The following is a 22,992-nucleotide window of genomic DNA, read 5'->3' as shown; positions in this document are numbered from 1 at the left end:
GGTCTAGCAGCTTGACCTTGGAAAAGCCACATAACTTTCATCTTCCTTTTTCTTAATCTATAGAATAGAAAAAACAAGCCTGAGGTCTCAATGAAATAAATGACACTCTTGCTCATGCTTGGCACATGGCAGTGGGGCAGGAATGAGTCATTCCTCTCCCCTCTGCATTGCTTCAAGAGCACCAACTGTGTTGAGATCTAACAGCCATGGGGCATGACCAAAGGGCTGAAGGGTAGTATGAGCTCATCTTAGGTAGAAAAGGGGGTGCTGGACAAAGGCCAGACTGAAATCCTTCAGTGAGAGAGACAAGACTTCCCACCACCAGTGACCCAAGCCTTGGCATCTGCCCAGGACAGTGGCATTGTGGCACTCAACTGGCCTACTTTTGACTCTGCAATGTTCTCAAAGTCTTCCCCAGCCTCAAAAAGGGAATTCTCATTATTCAATTCAATAAAGTGATAATAAAATAAAGTGAAGCTTACATAGGTGTAGAACTTGACAGTTTACAATAATGTCCATATCTCTGGTTTCATGAGGTCTTCACTCCATTCCTGAGAGGTTGACACTTTTAGAAGTACATTTTTTACAGATGAGCAAACCCAACTCAGAGCTTAGATGGCTCAGAATCACATAGTCAGAAACCTGGCCCAAGCATGTGTGCATCTGAGACCCCTGCCTGCTTCTTCTTGAACCCAAGTACAAGTATTTGTTCTGCATTTGTGCCATGGCTGAGAACTTGGGCTGGGGCTCTTACAGGGTGGGAGCACCACAGGAAGCCAAGGGGTGGGATTGGAGGTTCCCACATGGATCTTGGTCTTGCTGAACTTGTCAATGGGAACCAGGGTTGGGTCCAGTGACCTGCCAAGACCAAGCAGAACCTGGTGGGTGGGAACAGCAGTGTCATAGTTATCAAGCACTCTCTAAGCCAGCTGCTGACTCTGGGCTAGTGACATAACCTCTTTACACCTCAGTTTCCTTATCTGTACAGTGAGCTAATCACCCTGCTTCATAGCATTGTAGCGATAGATGGTACACCTAAAGTAAGGACTTGGTGACCATTAGCTGTGATGATGATCGTTTGTGTCTGTTTGTTTGTTGAAGATGCTATACTAGAATTAGAGAGATTAAAACCACAATGAGATACCACTTCACACTGGTCAGAATGGCCATCATAAACAAATCAACAAACAAGGGTTGGAGAGGATGTGGAGAAAAGGGGACCCTAGTTCACTGTTGGTGGGATTGCAGACTGGTGCAGCCACTGTGGAGAACAGTATGGAGTTTCCTCAGAAAATTAAAATGGAACTTCCTTTTGACCTAGCAATTCCACTCCTGGGATTACACCCTAAGAACCCCAAAACACCAATTCAAAAGAACCTATGCACCCCAATGTTCATAGCAGCACAAATTACAATAGTTAAGTGTTGGAAGCAGCCTAGGTGCCCATCAGCAAATGAATGGATTAAAATACTACAATACATTTACACCGTGGAATACTACACAGAAGAAAGAAGGAGCTCCTACCCTTTGTGACAGCATGGATGGAACTGAAGAGCATTATTTTAAGTGAAATAAGCCAGACAGTGAAAGACAAATACCATATGATCTCACCTATAAGTGGAACCTAATCAACAAAACAAACAAGAAAAATATAACCAGAGACACTGAAATTAACAACAAACTGACAGTAACCAGAGAGGAGGTGGAGGGTGGATAATGAGGGGGGGAGGAGGAAGTGTTTTTGGGAACATCTATAAAGGACACATGAACAAAACCAAAGGGGGGTTAGGATCAAGGGTGAGAAGTGGGGATGGCTTGGTTGGGGGGAGTGGTGGGAAGAAAATGGAGACAACTGTACTTAGACAACAATTTTTTAAAAAGCAAGTAGGACTTTTAAAAAATCTCCCTCTGTATTCCATGCTCTTATTAGGACAACCCACAGGGATGTTTTCCTCAGCAGGCTTGTAGAGCATTTATTAGCCAGTGAGCTCTCCACTCTAAAATTTAAGATAATTTGAGAGACTCATAAGGGCTTGGACTTAGTGCTTTAAATAAATTCAGAATAATTTTTCCAGTGAATTTTTACTATTGAAATTATTAAAGAAACATTCAACTTTTAAAAAAGATGCAGGGCTAGAAATAGCAAAATATGTGTTTAAATATGACTCCATCCATTTCTCACTGGGTTACCTTGGGGCAAGTAAGTTCACACTTTAGAGTGTCTTCACACATGTAAAATCTAACTAGTCCTGCCTCTTTCCCCCAGATAACACAGGAGCCTGGTCTGTAAATATGTATCCCCACAGTGAAGATCCAACTCATCAGGTACTTCACTTGATCCTATTTCAACCACATAACAGCTCTTAGTGGTTAGTATTTTAAACTTCATTACAGAGATTTTGAAACTGAGGTCCAAGATGGTTAAGAACATGTCCACAACTACATCTCAGGCAAGTGACAGGGCTTGGATTCTAATCAGGCCTCCTAGGAGCAAGTAGAGTCTGGACCAACAGTATCCAAACTGGCCCATAATACTTCCTTCATTTCTTTGAGGCTTACAATTTGCCAAGAGCTAACACACCCATTATTTCATTTGATTTTTACAAGGCTCGTAGTTAGCAAGCTGGACCAAAATTATTACCCTCAATTTATACATGAGGAAACTGGGGTTAAGAGGAACTAAAGAGCATACCTAAAGCCCCTAAACTTGTTGGTGATCTTGTAGGAACTCTATCCCAATCTCCTGATTCCCAGTCAGGAGCCCAGGCTGTTTCAACCTGATCAGGAACCTGAGACCCTGGTCTCGTTAATGCATCAAGATGGGTAGGAACAAAGCAGCCAGCCTGAGAGGGCTGAGAGGCAGGCAGAGGCCCAGAGGAAAATGTGTGAAGCTTGGGAAAGGCTGGAACAGTAGGAAGGAGTTAGATCAGAGAGGAAGAGGCTCAGTGGAAAGGAGGGGCAGCCAGAAAAGCAGAGAGGAAAACTCCTGAGCTGTGTTTGCTTACTCTACCTGCAGGTAGGTCCCAACTATCCCTTGCTGCCTCAGCCGGCAAGGAGGAGAGGACCTGGGGAGGTGATCCCTGGGCTTCAGGCAGGACCTCCACCTGAGTTCCTCTTCTCTGAGTCTGGAGACAAGTGGGATGTGTAAAATGGGACTAATCTTGAGCTAAATACCCAGGGAGCCAGGAGTGGTGAGTGGTCCCCAGCCAAGTTCTTTAAAACTGTTGGCTCTGAGCCTCAATAGCCCATTATAATGTCTTCCGGGGTTGAGAAGTGTGGAGTATAGCAATGGAGGAGAATCTGGGGGAAGGTGTAGGAAGAGTGATATCCAAGGGAGAGCCAGAAGTCCTGGAGGTTCTGGCTCAGTAGAGCTGGCATGGTGGAGTAAGAGCTGGTAAAAAGCAAGTGGAGGTGTTTCTGGCCCCACAGACCAGGGCAAAAAGAGAATCTGGGACTCCACATCCCACATGAGAACTGCACATGTGGGGAAATGCAAACTCCAGCAGGGACAACAGGATGGAAGGGTTGCCCCAAGACCAGATGAAAACAGACTCCAGAATGCAGCTGTCTGCTCCACCCCCCTAACTTTGTACCTGAACTCAAACCATTCCAGGGGCTAGGAAGAATTCTCCTTTTCCAGGAGCACAGAATAAGAGATACCACAGCTACTCTTCTTAACCCATTTCACAACATGCCACCCCACCTGGCTGGAAGTTCTTCCCAATGAACCTACAACAGCAGTAACTCATTTCCTTTCCTCAATTCTTTTGAGTGCAATGCTGAGATTCCAGCTCCCCTCCCAGAAGACTGACCACACTCTCGGAACAGATACCTTGAGCACATGAGGAAGAGGAAGGGGAGCAGATGTCTTGCTCAAGGTTCCAAGATACAAGGGGCAGAACACAGACCAGAATCAGCCCACCTCCAAGCCTTTGCCAGTGAGCAGAAGACCCAGGAATGGAACTCAAGTGAGAAACTCTTGGGCCTGGGACTCAGGCTCCCACAATCTGCTTGCAGCCCAGAAGTTCCTCAGCTTGTAGGCAAACAGGGAAGAGTCAGAGTCAGCAGGAGACTCTGGGCCATTTCCCTGGCCTAGCATTCTCAATCATTCTCCCCTGGACCTGACTGTCCTCCTGCCCACCCTGGATGGTATCTGTGGTTACCCCATAGGGTAGCACAGTCATGAACCTTCACCATGTGAAGAACAAGGCCCCACCCCCCACCAGGCTGTCACTGTGCCTCTTCAGCTCCCAGGGATCGCCACTCAAAACTCATCCAGCCCCCTTCAAGTGATCTGGGGCAGGAAGTGGCACAGCTGGGAGGCAGGCAGGATAGGGATCCACAGGAAGGCAGGGAAAAAGCTGAAAATAGCAGTTCCCAGAGTTGGTGCTCTTTCCAAGAACTTCCCTGGACAGAAGTCAATAATGATTATTATTCCCATTTTACAAACAAGGAGGTAGAGGCCCAAAACATTCATATGCTTCATCCAAAGTCACTCAGGTATATCTTAGTGAATAATAGGGATAAAAAACCCAAGGCTCCATGTACCTAGTTTCACTGCTCTCTATTTTCACAGCTTCCATGGGCAGGTTCCCCACTCCAAGGTGAATGGGGCATTTTTATAATTTCCTGCGGCAGACTCTGCCCCCTGGGCCATTACCTGGTGGCAGATGGAAGTCAACAAACCCCTTGGCCCCTCTGGGTCTCCTCCAGGCACAGCCAGCAATGCCTTAGAAAAGAGGCTGGTGCTGAGTGATGTCACAGCCACTTCACGGGTTGTGTGTGGCCATGGCCACGGATTTAATCCTGGACTTTTCAAGACACTGTTCTCCAACTGCAGGCATTACCCTAGAAAAAGGTCTCATGCTACACCTAAAGGATATGCACCTGCAGCAGCAACTGCAACACATCTTCATGGCCCAAGGGTATATCCTTGGGGCACCTTAAAGTCCAGCCCAAGCTGCCCAGCCCTCCCTGTATAAGGGCATCCTGGGCACAAGCTGTCAGAGCTCAAAGGATCTTGAAAACTCTCTAGTCCAAATCTTTATCCTACTGATGAGGCAATTAAGGCCCAAAAAGGCAATGTGAGCTGTCTAGGGTCACACAGCCAGCTCGGGGCAGTGCCAGGATTAGTACCCTGATCTTCTGGCTCTTGTCCTTGGGTTGTCCCACCTCTCTGTGCTCCCCCACTGCCAGATAAGTGCTCTGACAGAAATAGTCCCTCAACCAGACCTAGGCCCTTGTGGCAGCTTTTCTCTCCCAGTGCCCTGAGTACCAAGGATGTTAAAAGAGGTGCACATGTTACAAAACAGACCCAGCACAGGGCAGGGGGTGAACAATATACTATTACTGAATGAACCCCCTCTTGTGCTCCGGGGGTCCCCCACCCCCGTACTAGGTTTTCCCTGCCCACTTCCAGGGAAAGACGTCTCTCAATGCCAGAGATTGGTGAAAAGGAAAGGAATTACTTATTTAAAAAGTTATACAGACTTAGAGTAATGACTTAATGTCTTCATTGAGATCCCAAAGTCCCTTAGAATACCCACAAACACACACAGTCTTTCCTTCTCCCTCTGCCCAGTCCAAGGTACCATATCTCAGGAAAAGAAGTAGAAGTCCATGGCTCAGGTAGCCCCTTGGTTCCCAGCACCATCAGCTATGTCACACCGTGATCTCCAGTTAATTCAAGATCATGTGGCACCTTCTCATGGCTCACCAGCAAGAAAGAGTCCTTTCACCCCTTTCCTTCCCAGCAAGGTCTCTCCTGCTTCCTAAGCCACATGGCAAAAGGGAGCACCCCAAAGCCACGTGGTCCCAACCCTCCAGCATGGCTGCTACTCCTGCATTTTAAATCCCAGTGCCAATCTTCCTCTGCAGCCCCATTTCCAACTCCTCCCACAATCAGTTAGTTATACCTGCCAGCATTTCTGTATTTTTCCCCCCGCCTTCCTTGGCTGCCAGAGTAAGTCTGGGGCAGGCGTGGCCCAATGGCGTGGAGCCAATCATCTCTAAGCTCTCACGCAGGTGCTGTAAGCAGGAGGAGTTGCCTCCCAGTTACATTCTGGGTGGAAGTCACTCCCATTCCCCTGGCTCAAAGCATGGCCACAGCTATTCAACATATACATGAAACCAGTTAAAACGTATAGATATGTTAAATGACCATGGCTGAGGTTATTCGCAAAACTGTTGCTATGCAAAACAACTCTAAATGGCCCTGCTCCATGTTTCTCATCCCCCAGTTCAGACCTGCCGTGGGTGAGGATGTCTCATATTTTTAATATTTCCTGGACACCCTGAGTTATGGACCCCATTACAAATCCTTCTTTGGGATCCCCCAGCTGCAGCCTGTTGCAAACACAGGCAGGCCCCCAGGCCAACACCCCAGCATTCTGGGCTAGGCAGGAAGAAGTGCTGCCATTACACACTGGAAGCACCAGGGATTACCAGAAAAGCTCAGGAGCTTCTTTTGATGAGACCTAACAAGCTCCCTTGTCTGTTAGGAGCCTGGGGAGCCCCTGGGCCAAGGCAGGGAAGTCCTGAACCCATTTCAGTGTGGACTGGCCTGGACTGAACTGACTCCCATGGAAGTGGTCTGTGTTGGGGTATAGATCATGGCTTTTCTCCTGTTTTCACTGCTCAATCTGGGCTTTACCATACCTGCAGGTACACAGGGCTCCCTCCTATTCTCCCCTCCCTTAACCCAGAGAAACCCCACAAATACAGGCTCCCCTCAGTACACTGGCAGATTCCCAGCACCTCCTCCCACCCAGCTCCCAGCACATGCAATATTAACCTGAGAGATGTTGGTCAGCCTGGAATCAAACTGGTCTCTTGACTAAGCAGCCAGAGCCACAAGACCTCTCTTGCTCCAGGTATGGGATACATAAGGGCATCTTACTTCTGCTCCTACTCACCTGTGCGATCCAAGGGGTAATCACATCCCTCTCAACTTCTTAATCTATAGGATGAGGACATGGACAGACCGCTGCTTCCCCACAGGCTTCCATAACACATTCGAGGTTCCTTGGAAATGCCTGGGAGACCAGTTTAGTAGGTGCTGGACTCCCAGTCCTTCACTTCAAATAGAGAAGATTTACTTTTCAGTTGTGGAGCAACTGGCTCCACATAAGATTTCATTTCAATGAAAGAGCTTGCTACTAATAACTTGAACATTGCTGGCCTGGGTGACTGCTAAAGTTATTTATAGTTTATGAGGCCTCTTATACATATGAAAGAGATTCTGGGTCTTGTTGGACTAGAACCAAAACATGTTCTTATTCATTCATTCATTCATTATTGATTTATTTATTCATTCATCAAATGGTTTAAAGAACATTATGGACCACCGTTGCCAAGCAAATAACATTTGATTACCTAGGAACTTACTGCCTCAGTTTCTCTCCGTGCACCCTCTCTGCCAATGCTGGTATACAATGGATGCTCCCGGGACAGTACTGGTATAGCTTCCCTATTAGATGAGCCAGCCTCCACCTGGTACTGCCAAGGCCTCCACTTGGCTGATAAGGCCCAGAGTCCAAGGTTCCTGGACTGGATTCCATGCTATGCCCCACCCAGCACCCTGCACATCTGGCTGGACACAGTCCACCTTCATTTGATGGGGAAACTCAAGAGTTGGAAAAGTTTAGTTTTAGATAACAGTTAATATGCTTAGTAATGAATGCATATAAAAAGGTATTGCTTCAGAAACTGAAAATATGACCCACATTGCTTCGAGGAGACCACAAGCAATTTGACATCTGTGTCCCAGGAGGACTGCAAGCAAACAAGATGGTATCTGAGTCATCATGTTCCAGAGAGAGACATCCCACTGCCCAGAACACAGGACACAAGAAACAGATAAAGAATCGCTCAGGCCCTGGCTGGTGTAGTTCAGTGGATTGAACACGGGCTTGTGAAGCAAAGTGTTGCTGGTTCGATTCCCATTCAGGGCACGTTCCTGGGTTGCAGGCCAGGTCCACAATAGGGGACACATGAGAGGCAACCACACATTGATGTTTCTCTCCCACTCTTTCTCCTTGCCTTCCCATCTCTCTAAAAATAAATAAATAAATAAAACAATAAAGCTTAAAAAAAAAAAAGAATCACCTAGGACATAGATGCCCAAGACACAGATAAAGAATCACAGGTCAACAGGTTGGAGGATGAAAAGATGCTGAGAAATCACCAGACTACAGCTTTAATCTGATTAACTTGTTTCCTAAATCCCAAATCCCTTACCTACACTTTTTTCCCCTGAATTCCAAACCCCTTACCTACACTTTTTCCCTTCTTATAAAAAAAGGCTGGTTTGAAGTGAAATGTAAGAAAGTCTTTTAGGGTACATAACCCACCATCTTCTCAGATTGTCAGCCATCTTAATAAAGTACCAATAAATATTCCATCTCTGTCTCTGCTTATTGGTTCTGGTAGTGATAGGCAGCATGAATGCTGACTTTTCCAGTTTCACATTGTTACTGTACCAAGAAGAAGCTGTTTTGCCAAAACCAGACACTTAAGCTAAGTGGCTATTGTTACATCAGCCTGGTGCCCCAAACACACACTCCCACACATCCACACTCACGTTTGCCTAGTCAGAGGAACAACGCAGGGTTGACTCAGGTGGAAGTCTGCTTAGCACCAATGACATGAAACAGAGGTCTCAGGTGAGAGCTGTTCACCTGCAGGAGTGAAGGGCTGGTTCCAGGGATCCTAAAGGTGCCTACACTATGAAGTCTAGGGGATGGCTGAGTGACCTGGGCCTACTGGTTTGCAATCTTGGGAACCTGCCCAGTCCGCTCTATGGAGGGCTCCTAATCTGAACTATATTCCTGGGACCTCCCTCCATTCTCTTGTCCACAGCATCTGTGGTCTTGGGCTGACTGAGAACTTGTTCCACTTTAAGAAAACCCAGTATAAGAAAATTAACTCTGCAAAAGATTGTTGCTTTTATCAGTGACTCCACGTCAGTCTTTCTTTAATAAACATTGCATGTCTTTAAGCATGAAGGATATGACTCATTTTGAAAAAACACAAAATACACACTATTTTTTTAAAACAAATATGCATATCCACTGTGGTGCACCTGTAATCCCATTCTATGTAATTCCAGAGACTGTCATGGGACCACAAAGGGGCTTCCAGGAGCAATTTGTCCAACCCTCTTATTTCATAGGTAGAAAAACTTAGGGATGGAGATGAGAAAATATTTGTGAAAATTTTTAGAGGAGCCAAGGGTAGACCATAGATGATGATAAAAATAAATCTTAACTCTCTGTGAATCTATCTCTGCCTCTACCTCTACCTCTGCCTCTGCCTCTGCCTCTGCCTCTGCCTCTGCCTCTGCCTCTATCGCTTTCTCTATTTCTAATTATGGCAGATACTATTCTAAAGGAGCCTTACATGTGAAACTATTCTAAGACTCCTTCAATTAGATATGATTTTTATTCCATTTTACAGATACCAAAAGTCACAGCTAACCTGGAACTTGGTCAATGTTCTGTCCACCACATTGTGTGCCTCCTCTTTTGAATACATAGGAGCCAAGAAACTTCTCCACACCTTTCCTGAGGTCCCCCTGAAGACCCAGCCTGCTCACTGGGCCACCATCTTCCTCACAACTTTATGGAGCTGAAGAACAATAAAGCCTTTAGGGAGAGGGTGTGGCCTTAAAGGACTAGTTTCTCCCAGTCAGCTCCTATTCAATTTCATCCATTTTAAGAAGCCTTCTGCTGATTTTACTGAGGCAGCTCTCTCTGCCCCCATCCCAGGTTCACTACTTCAGCAGTTCTACCCTAAACAAGGGGGTAAATTTAAGAACTTTAAATAAGGTTTTTAAATAAGAACCTTCCTTAAATAAGGAAGTAGTGGTTCACTTCTTTCATTACAATGCAAGTTAGGACAGCTTCTCTGAATGAACATGGCATCAACCACACAATTTGACTCTTATTCCACCAATAATGGAAAAACTGTTCTTCACCATGTGCCTCACCAGTGTCCTTCCACATTGGTCCCTGACTCTGGACAGAGGTGCTTCTAGGCTGATATCCCCCATCACCCACCCCAGGAACTGACCCTAAAACCCTTCAGATAGCTCAGCCCTTCTCATTCTGTGTTTAGACACCATCACATTTAGACTCCCAGCAAGTTTCCAAGGAACATGACTGTGACTGTAGGCTCAGTGTCCCCATGCCCCAGACAAAACTCCATTCTCTTTGTACATCACCCTTTTTGCTTACTACAGGTTCCAATGAGCCCCAGAGGCCTCAGGTAAAATGACCTTGGTGGGTGAAGACATGAACCAAGGAGACCAGAGCAGGGGACAGAGGAGAAAGCCTGGGAAGTAAAAGTCAAAATGGGGCTGGTGAATGATGGGGGCTAAAAGTTACAGAAATACATCTGGGGTTCAGAATGGACCACATGTCAGAACATAGGTTACACTAATCCTTCTCGAACTCAGTATTTCCCATTCTTCCCAGAGTCCCAGATTCTACCACTTCAGTAAAAAGCAAAAGAAGATGAAAAGGAGTAGAAAATAAGACCTAAGAAAAAGTTAGAGCCCAAGAGGAATGTCCCTTATGAAAAGAAAGCTGGGGCACAGTTGAACAAAGTCTTTGGAAGCCTTCATGTATATATGACTGGCTTTTCCACAGAAGACCTTCAGCTGCTCTCTACCGTCACCAGGAGCAGAAGATGAGGACAGGAATCTGAATTGTAGCAGAAAGAGTTATGGATAAATGCAAGAAAGCACTTTCCAGACATGAATATTATTAAGCCCAAAACTAAGTGACCAAGGGAGATTGAAAAATCCCATTGAACTTAAATGCACATAGTGACATTTTTAAGGATGGTTTATGAGTCTAGTGAGGGCATAACACAGAAGCCCCATTAAAATGCTAAGTTTCCATAATTCTCAAACCAGCAAAGGTGACCTCTAGCAGCGTACGTGTCCTGGCTGGGGTACTCGCAGTATACAGAGCAGAAGCCCAGTATTCAGCCACACACACCTGGGGTGCTTCCTGACCAGACCACAAATCTTATCACCTTCTCTTTCCTTCCTAGAAGAGTCCCTCCTAGGAACCATGATAAAATGAGGTCAAGCAATCTTGATCTCAAGTAGCTACAAAGAAGAAAAGGCACATTCAGTTTCCCCCCAAACCTGAGGCACACAGGTAGCAGTGCCCCACCTATCTCCCAGCCCTATCCCTGCTTCTTCAGTGCCAGGAGGTTCTGGCCCATGGCCCAGAGAAACTCACCAGGCGGCTGTTCCTTTCCATGGTCTCCCAAAAGTGGAGGCTTCCAGACTCAGCTGATATCACTGGGAAGATCCATGTTAACCTCTGGCTTCCTGGGCATGTGGGGGAAAAAGGACTGGAGGGCCGAGGGCCAACCCCCACCAGAAGGGTGGTGAAGCAGGTTGGAAGGCTGGGATGTGTGAGGTAATCAACCAGGCAGAACTAGCCAGACCTGTCCCTCAACCCTCCCCATCTTCCGAGGCCATCCCAGTTACTCAGCGAATACCATGAGTGTGAACTTTACTCCTGAAACGGCCCCCACAGAATCAGTCAGTTGTAGGGAACCCCAGGGTTCCAGAATGCCCTTTTCAGAGGGAGATCCTGAGAGATAGGGCTCAGGCCCTCTGAAGACAGTCTAAACACAGTGGACCTGAGGCCCTAAAACAGGTGCTCTTGGGCAACTAAAATATGACCCTGTCTGCACAAGGAGTGTCCAAGGCCAGGGACCAGAGCCCCAGCCAGGACAGGACAGTGTGAACCTTCATTTCCAAAGACAACCTGCCCACATCCCCAATCAGGTCACATGGACTGGCAAATTGTTTTTCCTGAATTTTATTTCTACAAAAACAGTTAATAAAGAAATTTAAATCAAAAGACCTCCAATTATGTACATAGTGGATTCTGTCTACTGAATCAATAAAATGTTATAAAACAACACTTTAAAGCCAATTAAAATAAAACCTATAAATATCTGAATGGAAACCATTCCAAGAAATATTGGGCTGACTCATGGTCCCACACCTTGTTCCATTCTGACTCTCAGAGTCACAAGAACTGCGACGAGAAGGATGCTCAGCACCTCCAAACCAGGCAGAGCTGCTGCTGAGAACTGCAAGGTGAGCAGTGGGAAAACTACTTCACTGGGCATTTGGGAGTGTAGAAATCAGAGAACTGCAGATTTTGTGGAGATTGAAGGAAGCTCGGAGAGCCCTAGTGGCTCAATCTCCTGGTTACACAGATGGAGAAGCAACCTGCATCAATCATACCTGACAAGCAGCAGCAGCAGCAGCCATAATAATAAGGTGCTGGTGTCCTACTGAAAACTTCACATACAGCAATGTCATCCATCCATTCTTCACTCACTCACTCAACAGCTATCAATGGAGTGCTTCTGATAGGCCTGGCACTGGTCTAGGTGCTGGGGACTCAGTGAACAAAACAGGCAAAGACCCCTGCCCTATGTCACTAGCAGTGAGACACACAAAAACAAATAGACAGGTAGGTAGGTAGGTAGTTAGGTAGGTAGGTAGGTAGTTAGGTAGATAATACAGTATACTAGAAAGTGAGTGGTGCTACAAAGAAAAACAAAGCAGAGAAGGGATCAAGAGAGCCAGTAGTAGGTGGGTTACAATTTGAAACAGAGGTCAGGCAGGGTCTCAGTGAGGTGACATTTAAGCTAAGACATAGGAAATTACTTTTATTCTCCCCACATACATCTGAGGAAACAGAAATTTTTAGCTCAGAATGGAAGCTGTCTGCTCCAGTTTAAGGTATCTTGAGGGAAATCTAATCCAGAGACAGAACTACTTGAGGGTCTGGGTAAGGACACCAGGGTTTTTCAGTCTTGGGTTGTTTTGGGTTGTCAGTTCTTTGGTATCCAAGAGAGCAGAACTCAGCCACAGGTCACATCCCCTTCCTGCTCCCTTGACAGCAGAGGGATCCCTCCTTCTCATCTCTTCCCAGATGAGATGCTGGGATTCTGTCCTGCTCCTCTTCTTCCCTCTTTCCTAGGGAGGCACCCAGCAAAGAGCTACCAGGGAGCTACCAGGCTGTCACTGAGCACGGTTTCCATAGGCCAGACCTGGGGAGCCCCATTCGGCCTCCGGGCAAGCTCCTGGCCTCCCAGGGTTGCCTTGGCTTCATTCCCTGAAGGTCCCCCTGACCTCTAAAAAGAGCTCAGTCTTGGAGTTCTAAGCCAGTCAGTGAAAATGGAAACCCTAACTCCAAGGTAACAGCCAGTGACGTGAACTTGGTCTTCAGGTTTACCAGGTGGAAAATGGTGACAACACATCAAACCAGAAAATGTGTTTGGTGCTGGGTAGGCTCTGCAGAAATGTTGGTTTTATTTCTTGTTCTGTTCCTTAACTTCCAACAGAAACAAGTTGGCCCAACCCAGAGTCCTTGCTGATTAAGCCATCTGACCCATTGGAAATTCCCATCTGCCATTGGTTCAATAAGTTCAATAAGCAGTGTGACTCCTCATGATGGCTGCAGTGGGCAAAAATGGCAAAGAACAGCAAGGCATGGATCTTGCCCTGGAAAACACAAAGTATAGTTGACCCCTGGACAATGCAGGGGTTAGGGTACCAATGTCCTCCATAGTTAAAAATCTAAATGTAACTTTGGACTCCCCCAAAACTTAATTAGTAATAGCCTACTGTTGACTAGAAGCCTTACCCATAACATAGACAGTTGATCAATGAAGATTTTATATGTTATTTATATTACATTTTATATTATTAATAAAGTAAGCCTGAGAAAACAAAATATTATTAAGAAAATCATAAGGAAGAGAAAGCACATTTACATACAGTACTGTATGTATTTATTTTTAAACATCTGCATGGAGATGGGCTGGTTCAGTTCAAGCCCATGTTTTTCAACTTTCAACTATAAGTGTGTTGGGGACAGAGGCAACACTTAGACATGAAATTCTTTGTTGACAGTTTTGCTATTTCCAGAGAAAAATGTACTGGCCTGGCACAAGACCCAAATTCTTCCCTTACCGGAGGTTGGCACCTGCCCTTGACTTCTGCACCCAATCATGGCCTGGCTCTGCCTTTCCTGTCTCCTTGGAAGGAGAGAAATCCTGTCCACACCTTCCCTGCCTCCCTCTGACCATCCCACTTTCCTTTACCTTCTGGCCCTCCGGCCATTTCTCTGCCCTTCTCCCTCCAGCAACCTGACCCACTACTCCCCACCCAGAGACTAGCAGCAGCCTTAGACCCAAGTGCTCACATGCCCTACCTGTTACATCCCCGAGTGGGGACCCCAGACCAGTCATCAGGCCCTTTCATACCCTGGCCATTTCCCTCCTATCAGTGATCTCCACCTGAGGTGGAAGAAGTATTATATCGGCCATGTAAACAGCACATGACTCAAGGCAGCCAGGTGAAGAGAATAAGGAGGGACAGGAATTTCATTACTCTTTGAGACTAAACTCCTAGCTCTATGCTTTTGTGGCTGTGCCAGCTGCCACCACTTTGGCATCTCCTTTCTGGAACTACACACTGGGACACAGGGTTCTTCGCCGTTCTAGTCCCACCTCGTTATTGATGCTGTTCTTTCACAAGTCCTCCTCCATAAGCCTCATTCCCAAATTACTTCCTCAATTCCCTCTGTGGGATCCCTTATTACCTTTCCTCCTTTGTACCCCACTTCTGAGCTTCATCACTCAGAGCACAACAGAGGGGCTCCCCTCCAGACCTGAGTGGCCAGGACGCAGATCACATAGAAGCCAGAGCAGAGAGACTGAGCCCACCCTCAAGGAATAGTCACCAGGAGAAACCCCTGGACCAGGCTCCAACTCCCCTCTCCCACCCAAAGACCAGTTCCTTCCTTAGATGCCCAGGCCTACACCATATCCTCAGTCAAGGGTGCTCCTGGATATTGTAAGAGGAGGCCAGGTAGAGTGGAGGTATTATTTTTTAAGTATTTTTTATTGGTGATGCTATCACAGTTGTCCCATTTTTTCTCTTCCCTTTATTCCCCTCTACCCTGCACTTCCTCTCCCTCCAGCATTATCTCCCGACCTCAGTTCATGTCCACGGATCATACATATAAGTTCTTAGGCTCCTCCATTTTCTATACTATTCTCTCTCTCTCTCTTTTTTTTTTTTTTGGCTGGATACAGTGAACTTTATTAATGGTGCATGACAAGGCAGGGCTCTCTAAGCCCCTCCCCTCTTCAGGTAGTCTAGAATAGAAACTGGAAGTCAGTAGATTCTCAGTGCGTTGGGGGATCGATTTGGGGCAAGGACTCCCTAGGGAGTCATCAGAGGGCATCTCTTCCTGTCACTGGGGCCAGTGGTCCAGGGAGCTCTTATTCCTTGGAGGGCAGATGGACCATAAAGTCTACCCCCTGTTGCTATAGCCAAATTCATTGTCATGTCAGGAAATTAGCTTGACAAAGTGGTCACTGAGGGCAATGCCAGCCCCAGCATCAAAAATGGAGAAGTGGATATCACTGTTAAAGATGTAGGAAACAACCTGGTCCTCAGTATAGCCAAGAGTACCCTTGAGGGGGCCCTCTGATGCCTGTTTCACTGCCTTCGTGATGTCATTGTATTTGGCAGCTTTCTCCAGGAGGCAGGTCAGATCCACAACCAACATATTGGGGGTGGGGACACAGAAGACCATGCCAGTGAGCTTCCCATTCAGCTCAGGTATGACCTTGCCCACAGCTTTGGCCGTGCCAGTAGAAGCAGGGATGATATTCTGGACAGCCCCTTGGCCATCACACCATAGCTTGCTAGAGCGGCCATCCATGGTCTTCTAGGTGGCAGTAATGGCACGGACTGTGGTCATGAGTCCCTCCACCATGCCAAAGTTGGCATGGATGGCCTTTGCAAGGGGGGCCAAGCAGTTGGTGGTGCAGGAGACATTCCTGACAATCTTCATGGAGTTATCATACTTGTCCTGGTTCACACTCACCACAAACATGGGGGCATCTGCAGAAGAGGCACACATGATGACTCTCTTGGCTTCACCCTTCAAGTGAGCCCCAGCCTTCTCCATGGTAGTGAAGACACCAGTGGACTCCACAATATATGCAGCACCAGCATCACCCATTTGATGTTGGCAGGATCTCACTCCTGGAGGATGGAGATGGACTTCCCGTTGATGACAAGCTTCCCATTCTCAGTCCTGACTCTGTCTTTGAATTTGCCATGAGTAGAATCATACTGAAACATGTAGAACATGTAGTTGAGGTCAATGAAAGGATCATTGATGGTGACAACATTCACTTTGCCAGAGTAAAAAGCAGCCCTGGTGACTAGGTGCCCAATATGTCCAAATCCTTTCACTCTGATCTGCACCATCCTGTCTCAGGTTTGAGGCTGGCACTGTGCAGGAAAATATGGCTCTCTGTAGAAAGGAGGAACAGAGAGCCTTCCTATACTATTCTTAACCTCCCCCTGTTTATTTTGTATCTACCAATTATGCTTCTTATTTCCTGTACTTTCCCCCCCTTTCTCTCCCCTCCCACTCCCTGATGATAATCTTCTACACGATCTCTATTTCTGATTCTGTTTCTGTTCCAGTTGTTTGCTTTGTTTGTTTTTGTTTTTGTTTTTAAGTTCAGTTGTTGATAGTTGTGAGTTTGTCATTTTACTGTTCATATTTTTGAGCTTCTTCTTTTTCTTAGATAAGTCCCTTTAACATTTCATATAATAAGGGTTTGGTGATGATGAACTCCTTTACTTGACCTTACCTGGGAAGCACTTTATCAGCCCTTCCATTCTAAATGGAAACTTTGCTGGATAGAGTAATCTTGGATGTAGGTCCTTGCTTCTCACAACTTCGAATACTTCTTTCCAGCCCCTTCTTGCTTTCAAGGTTTATTTGGAAGAATCAGCTGATAGTGTTCTGGGAACTCCTTTGTAGGTAACTATCTCCTTTTCTCTTGCTGCCTTTAAGATTCTCCCCTTATTTTTCATCTTGGGTAATTTAATTTGATGCATCTTGGTATGTTCTTCCTTGGGTCTAACTTCTTTGGGACTCTCTGAGCTTCCTGGACTTGCATGTGTAGTTCCTGTGCCAGACTGGGGAAGTTTTCCTTCATTATTTTTTCAAATAAGTTTTTAGTTTCTTGCTCTTCCTTTTCTCCTTCTGGCATTCCTAAAATTTGGATGTTGGAATATTTAAAGTTGTCCCAGAGGTTCCTAAGCCTCTCCTCATTTTTTTGAACTCTTGTTTTTTCATTCTACTCCAGTTGAATGTTTATTTCTTTTTTTTCTCATCCAAATTGTTTATTTGAGCCCCTGTTTCCTTCCCTTCACTGTTGAGTCCCTGTATATTTTGCTTTATTTCACTTTGCACAAACTTCACTTCTTCCTTTATTTTGTGCCATACTCAATCATTTCTACGAGCATCCTGATTACCAGTGTTTTGAACTCTGCATATGATAGGTTGGCTATCGCCTCTCACTTAATTCTTTTTCTGGAGTTTTTATGTTCTTTCATTTGGGCCCTATTTTTTTTTGTCTTGGTGCACCTGTTACATTGTAAGAGGCAGAGCCTTAGGTATTCACCAAGGTGGGGCAACCCCCTTTGCTGCATTTTGGCACTGGAGGTATTGTTTTCTTAAGCCAAGAGAAAACAGCCCATGTGCCTGAATGGAACCTGCAGTCCCCAGCTGGCCTCTTAGCCAGTCCTGAGTCTGGGACTCTGCTGGAGGGGCAAGTGTGAGATTTTATTTTCAACAGACATTGAGCCTGTTGGCTGGGTAAGTGTGATGGGGAGGAAGGTCCAGGAGAGAAACCAGAAAATAAACATGGATGGGAAACTTGAGGTTGGTCAAAGGACCAGCTGATGACCCCACAGCAGGTCTGTGCCTCAGGGAGTCTAAGACCCAAAATCCAGGGGTCAATGTTTTCCTGTCATCAAATTCATTTCCCTTTGTGTCTTATTCAGTACTAAGAGGGAATAAAGAGAGACAAAGCCCCATTTTCTCCCCATAATTGCAATTGTTCTTTCACATCATCAAAAATTCATGATTAGCCCTGGGCAGTGTTACTCAGTGGTTAGGGCATTGTCCCATGCACTGAAGGTTCTCGAGTTTGATTCCTGGTCACATGCCTAGATTGTGGGTTGGGTCCCTAACTGGAGTGTGTGCCAGAGGCAACCAATAAATGTTTCTCTCTCACATCAATGTTTCTCTCCCTCTTTCTCTCTCTCCCTTTCTTTTTCTCTTCCTCTCTCTCTATAATCAGCAGATGCATCCTCAGACAAGGATTAATTTTTGTAACATTCATAATTAGATAAAATAAACTAGGTAAGAAGGTACCTAGGTACCCCCAGCATGTGTTGGCTCCCATCCCACTGAATGGTGGACAATGGGCAACCATGAAGGGTGGCCCTGCCCTCCAGAACCCCCAGGCCAGAGCAAAGCAAGACCCCCAGCCAAGACCCCTCTAAGACACCCTTACCTGGTAGCTTCCCAGCGGTGCCCAGATGGCTCCAGGAAGTAGAAAATACTTCTGTATAGGTGCCACCCATTTCCAAAGAAGGATTTGACACAGTTGTTCACCCTCGTGATTCGCACACACTACTTTCCGTGTAGTTTCTAGTTCCTCTCCATGGAATACACTGAGCAAGTTAATCCCCATTTCCATGTGACAGCCTTTCTCACACTTGAGGCAACAGTGTGGTGCCCCTCAGAGTCTGTGGTTTTCCCACCTGAACATACTCAGTTCTTTCATTTGCTTCTGATATGAGACAATTTTACATCCCATTACCTCCATGGATTTCATTTGCTTCTGGTATGAGACAATTTTATTTTATTTTTTAATATATTTTATTGATTATACCATTACAGTTGTTCTATCCCCCCCTTCATTCCCCTCCACCCACACACTCCCTCCCCCACCATTCTCACCCCCTTAGTTTATAACCATGTGTCTCAAGTTCTTTAGATTCTATATTTCCCCCACTATTCTTGCCCTCCCCCTATCTATTTTCTACCTACCCTCTATGCTATTTTCTGTGCCTTCTCCCCCCTTCTCCTCCTCCCACTCCCCTGTTTCTAACCCTCCATGTGTTCTTCATTTCTATGGTTCCACTCCTGATCTAGACGTCCTCTTGGTTTGCTTTTGTTTTAGGTATGGTTGTTAATAACTGTCCTTTCACTGTTCATTTTTTCATCATCTTTCTTCTTATATAAGTCCCTTTAACACTTCATATAATAAGGGCTTGTTGATGATGAACTCCTTGAACTTGACCTTGTCTGAGAAGCACTTTATCTGTCCTTCCATTCTAAATGAAAGTTTTGCTGGATAAAGCAATCTTGGCTGTAGGTCTTTGGATTTCATGACTTGGAATACTTCTTTCCAGCCCCTTCTTGCCTGTAAGGTCTCTTTTGAGAAATCTGCTGACAGTCTGATGGGTACTCCTTTGTAGGTGGCTGTCCCCTTATCTCTTGCTGCTTCTAGGATTCTCTCCTTCATTTTAGTCTTGGCTAATGTAATTATGATGTGCCTTGGTGTGTTCCTTCTTGGGTCCAACTTCTTTGGCACTTTCTGAGCTTCCTGGGTTTCCTGGAAGTCTATTTCCTTTGCCAGACTGGGGAAGTTCTCCTTTATTATTTGTTCAAATAAGTTTTCCACTCGTGGCTGTTTCTTTCCCCCTTCTGGTACCCCTATAATCTGGATGTTGGAACATTTAAAGATGTCTTGGAGTTTCCTAAGCCTCTCCTCATTTTTTTGAATTCTCATTTCTTCATTCCTTTCTGGATGGATGTTTCGTTCTTCCTTCTGGTCCATTCCATTGATTTGAATCCCAGTTTCCTTTCCATCGCTATTGGTTTCCTGGACATCTCCCTTCATTTCAATTAGTTTAGCCTTCATATGTTTCTCTAATTTGTGACTATAATCAACCAGTTCTGTGAGCATCCTGATAAACAGTGTCTTGAATTGTGCTTCTGAGAGGCTGGCAATTTCTCAGTCGCTGAGAGTTATCGGCGCTGGGACTTTGAGTTCTTCTTGTGCCATCTTTTGGGCTGTTTGTGCCTGTTCCATAGCAGGATTGGAGCCCTAGTTGTTCACCAGAGAAGGGCAACTAAGTCGCTGGGTTGTGACGTTGTATGTGGGGGCGGGGTCAAAGAGGAACAATGGCGTCCCGCCTGCCGCCTGCCACCGCAGCCCCCACCGGTGCGGCCGCTGCCACTGTCACTGGGTCCACGCGTTTTGCCCCACTGCACGAGAGTGTGCCACCGCCGTCAGCCCTCACCCCCTGGGGCCTGCGTGGTGCATCTGCCCCACACCCTGACTGGGTCCAGGCCACTTGCGCACCTAGGTCTGGGGATCTGTCCTGCCCAACCCTGCTCGCTGTTGGCTCCGCCCCTCTTACCGACCCGTTGAAAGGTTAGATGTAGTTGGACTTCCGTATAATTCAATTTTCTGTCCTTTGGCTGTGTCTTTGTTCTCCAAACCTTAGTTGTATTCAAACTTGGTTGTGGGAGAAGGCACAGTGTTTCCACCTATGCCTCCATCTTGGCAGAAGTCCTCTGGTATGAGACAATTTTAAATTCCCTTACCTCCATGGATTTCTGCAAAACAAAACCCATGGGTACCATGGCCCTACTGAAGTGTGGGCCCAGAGCCCCACAGCCATCTTTACATGGACAATATTTCAGATACAACTGACCAAATGTTCACTGGAACTATCCACTGGGCTGCTGCTAATTTTCCCACAGAACCGAAGCAGTCTTAGAAAGATCAATGACACCGATAGGCAGCTGGGACTTAAGCCAGCAGAGGCAAACATCAGTCTACCTGCACATAGCTGGAGTCACATAGCCACAAAGTGATGATGAAGGAGGAGCTTACCACTGTGACCACTGAGAATGTGACCCCACGGTCAGGAAAGAACATTTCACTCTCTCTAATTCATCTGAGGAGGCTGTTCCAAAAGGTACTAGAAAGATAGGCAGTGAGACAGCCTAGCACTCAGGTTATCAGAGGAGCTGATAGGCTCTGGAAGAACATCCAGAGCATTGAGTGCTGAATGGTTTGTAGACAGATTTTGATATCACACAGTTATGGAAACATGGCTCTTCCAGGTACTGCCTCTGTGCCCTTGGGAAGTTACTTACCATCTCAGAATCTCAGTTTCTCATACATAAAATGGGAATAATGGTTCCTCTCAAATAGAGCATATCCATTCAATGAAATCATTTGTATAAAACCTTTGGCACAGGACCTGGCATGTAGTGCCTATCAATAAATAGTAGCCATTATGATATGATTATACTTTCTAAATTTGGTTGAGTAGGCATGGAGAGTATTAAGATATGTGCTTTCACCCAAAGTTCAGGGAGAAGAGTTCTTCACTGACAGTTTGGTGGAGAAAGCCCAGGGCCAAGATGTGCATGGGCTTTTGTGTAACTTTGTTACTTTTAAGCCATGCACCTTCAGCCAGCAGAAAAGGAGTTGCACTTTCTCATCTCTAAAAAGTGAGGTCCCTTTCCACTCTGGAGAGTTTAGAGGTTTCTAAGTGGAGAGATTTAGCTAGAGATTTGGCTGTTTTTTGTTCTCTCTCTCTCTCTCTTTCTCTCTTTCTCAAATTTCTGACCATCCTTCTGTTCCTGTCTTTCTGGGACAACTTTGGGGGCATTTTCTGCTTTAGATGTTTATATAAACATCTATCTTCCAAAGATAGATGTTTATACTATTTGCTCAGTGAAATAAAAATGTTGAGCATTTTGAATTTTTATGCTTTTTGAATGCAAATCACTAATGTAATAACAATTACATTAAAAATTAATTTAAATGTAAGTCAACAAAGGTGATCAGGCAGTCTAAAATTCCTGTCAAGGAGCTGAGAAACAGAATTTGACAGAGGGAAACAGTTTGTGAAGAAAATGCCCCCAAAGTTGTCCCAGAAAGACAGGAACAAGACAGGTCAGAAATGAGAGAGAGAGAGAAATAGAGAGAGAGAGAGAACAAAAAACAGGTGTAATGTGCAATTAAGAAAATTATGAGGCAAAAAAATACTTTTTCACGGTTAAAAATAAAAATAATACCAGGAAATAACAATTCACATTTTAAAAGCACTTACACATGTATTATTTTTCTTTGTCCTGGGAATACAATTGCATGCAATTACTATTATTCTCCCATTTTGCAACAAGGAAGCAAAGACTCAAAGCAATAAACTTCCCAGTGTCATCAGTTTATAAAGGATGAAGCTAATGCTCAAATCCACAGTTTCTGCCTCCAGATTTATGTTCTTATTATGATAGTGTCAGTTGTAATAGAGAGGTATAATGGGTCATTATATTTTCAAATTTTCTTGAATATTAATACACTCTTTTCATAATAAAATTCAAAATGTTAAATTTGTACATTCTTGTTAGAACAGTTATCTATATTCTTTGCAACTCAGAGAATTTTCAAAGAAATATTTTTTCTCTTTTAAAAAAATTATTGCTCAAGTACAACTGTCTCCATTTTCTTTTTTTAATTTTTTAAAAATTCATTTAATTATTTTTCAAGTACAGTTCTCTCTCTATTACTCCCATCCCATCCCACCCCCCCGTGCTTCCCCCCTCCCTCCCATTTCCACCCTTTTCAGTTGTTGTCCATGTATCCTTTATATATATTCCTCTAAATCCCTCCCCTATTTCCTCTGAAATTCCCTCCCCTCTCCCCTCTGGTCACTGTCAGCCTATTCTCTATTTCAGTGTCTTTGGTTATATTTCGCTTACTTGTTTGTTTTGTTGTTTAGCTTCCTGTTAAAGGTGAGATCATATGGTATTTGTCCTTCAACACCTGGCTTATTTCATTCAGCATAATGCTTTCTAATTCCATCCATGATGTTGCAAAATGTAGGAGCTCCTGCTTTCTTTCTGTCTCCATTTCCTCGGCACCACTCCCCCCACCCCAGCTATCTCCACCTCCCACCCTTGATCCTACCACCTTTTGGCTTTGTCCATGTGACTTTTATACATGTTCCTTGATGATCCTTTCTCCTTTCCGTCC

The 22,992-nt window shown here is 45.3% G+C and overlaps 1 protein-coding gene and 1 pseudogene across 1 annotated transcript in view; both read right to left on the bottom strand.

Annotated features, from left to right (window-relative positions):
• TMPRSS13 (transmembrane serine protease 13) overlaps positions 1-11,359 on the bottom strand; it is a 37,498-nt gene extending 26,139 nt beyond the window's left edge. The window contains exon 1 of the mRNA XM_037057500.1: positions 11,253-11,359. Within this exon, the coding sequence (XP_036913395.1) occupies positions 11,253-11,273 (21 nt within the window). The 5' untranslated portion in view covers positions 11,274-11,359. The remainder of the gene's footprint in view (positions 1-11,252) is intronic.
• Positions 11,360-15,333: 3,974 nt separating this feature from the next.
• On the bottom strand, positions 15,334-16,333 carry LOC118994709 (glyceraldehyde-3-phosphate dehydrogenase-like; annotated as a pseudogene).
• Positions 16,334-22,992: the final 6,659 nt, after the last annotated feature.

This window comes from Sturnira hondurensis, unplaced genomic scaffold (assembly GCF_014824575.4).
Source record: "Sturnira hondurensis isolate 20B ecotype Veracruz unplaced genomic scaffold, ASM1482457v3 Scaffold0009719, whole genome shotgun sequence".
NCBI lineage: Eukaryota > Metazoa > Chordata > Mammalia > Chiroptera > Phyllostomidae > Sturnira > Sturnira hondurensis.
Note: the sequence above shows the minus strand (reverse complement) of the source record. Positions and strands in the feature narration are given on the sequence as shown.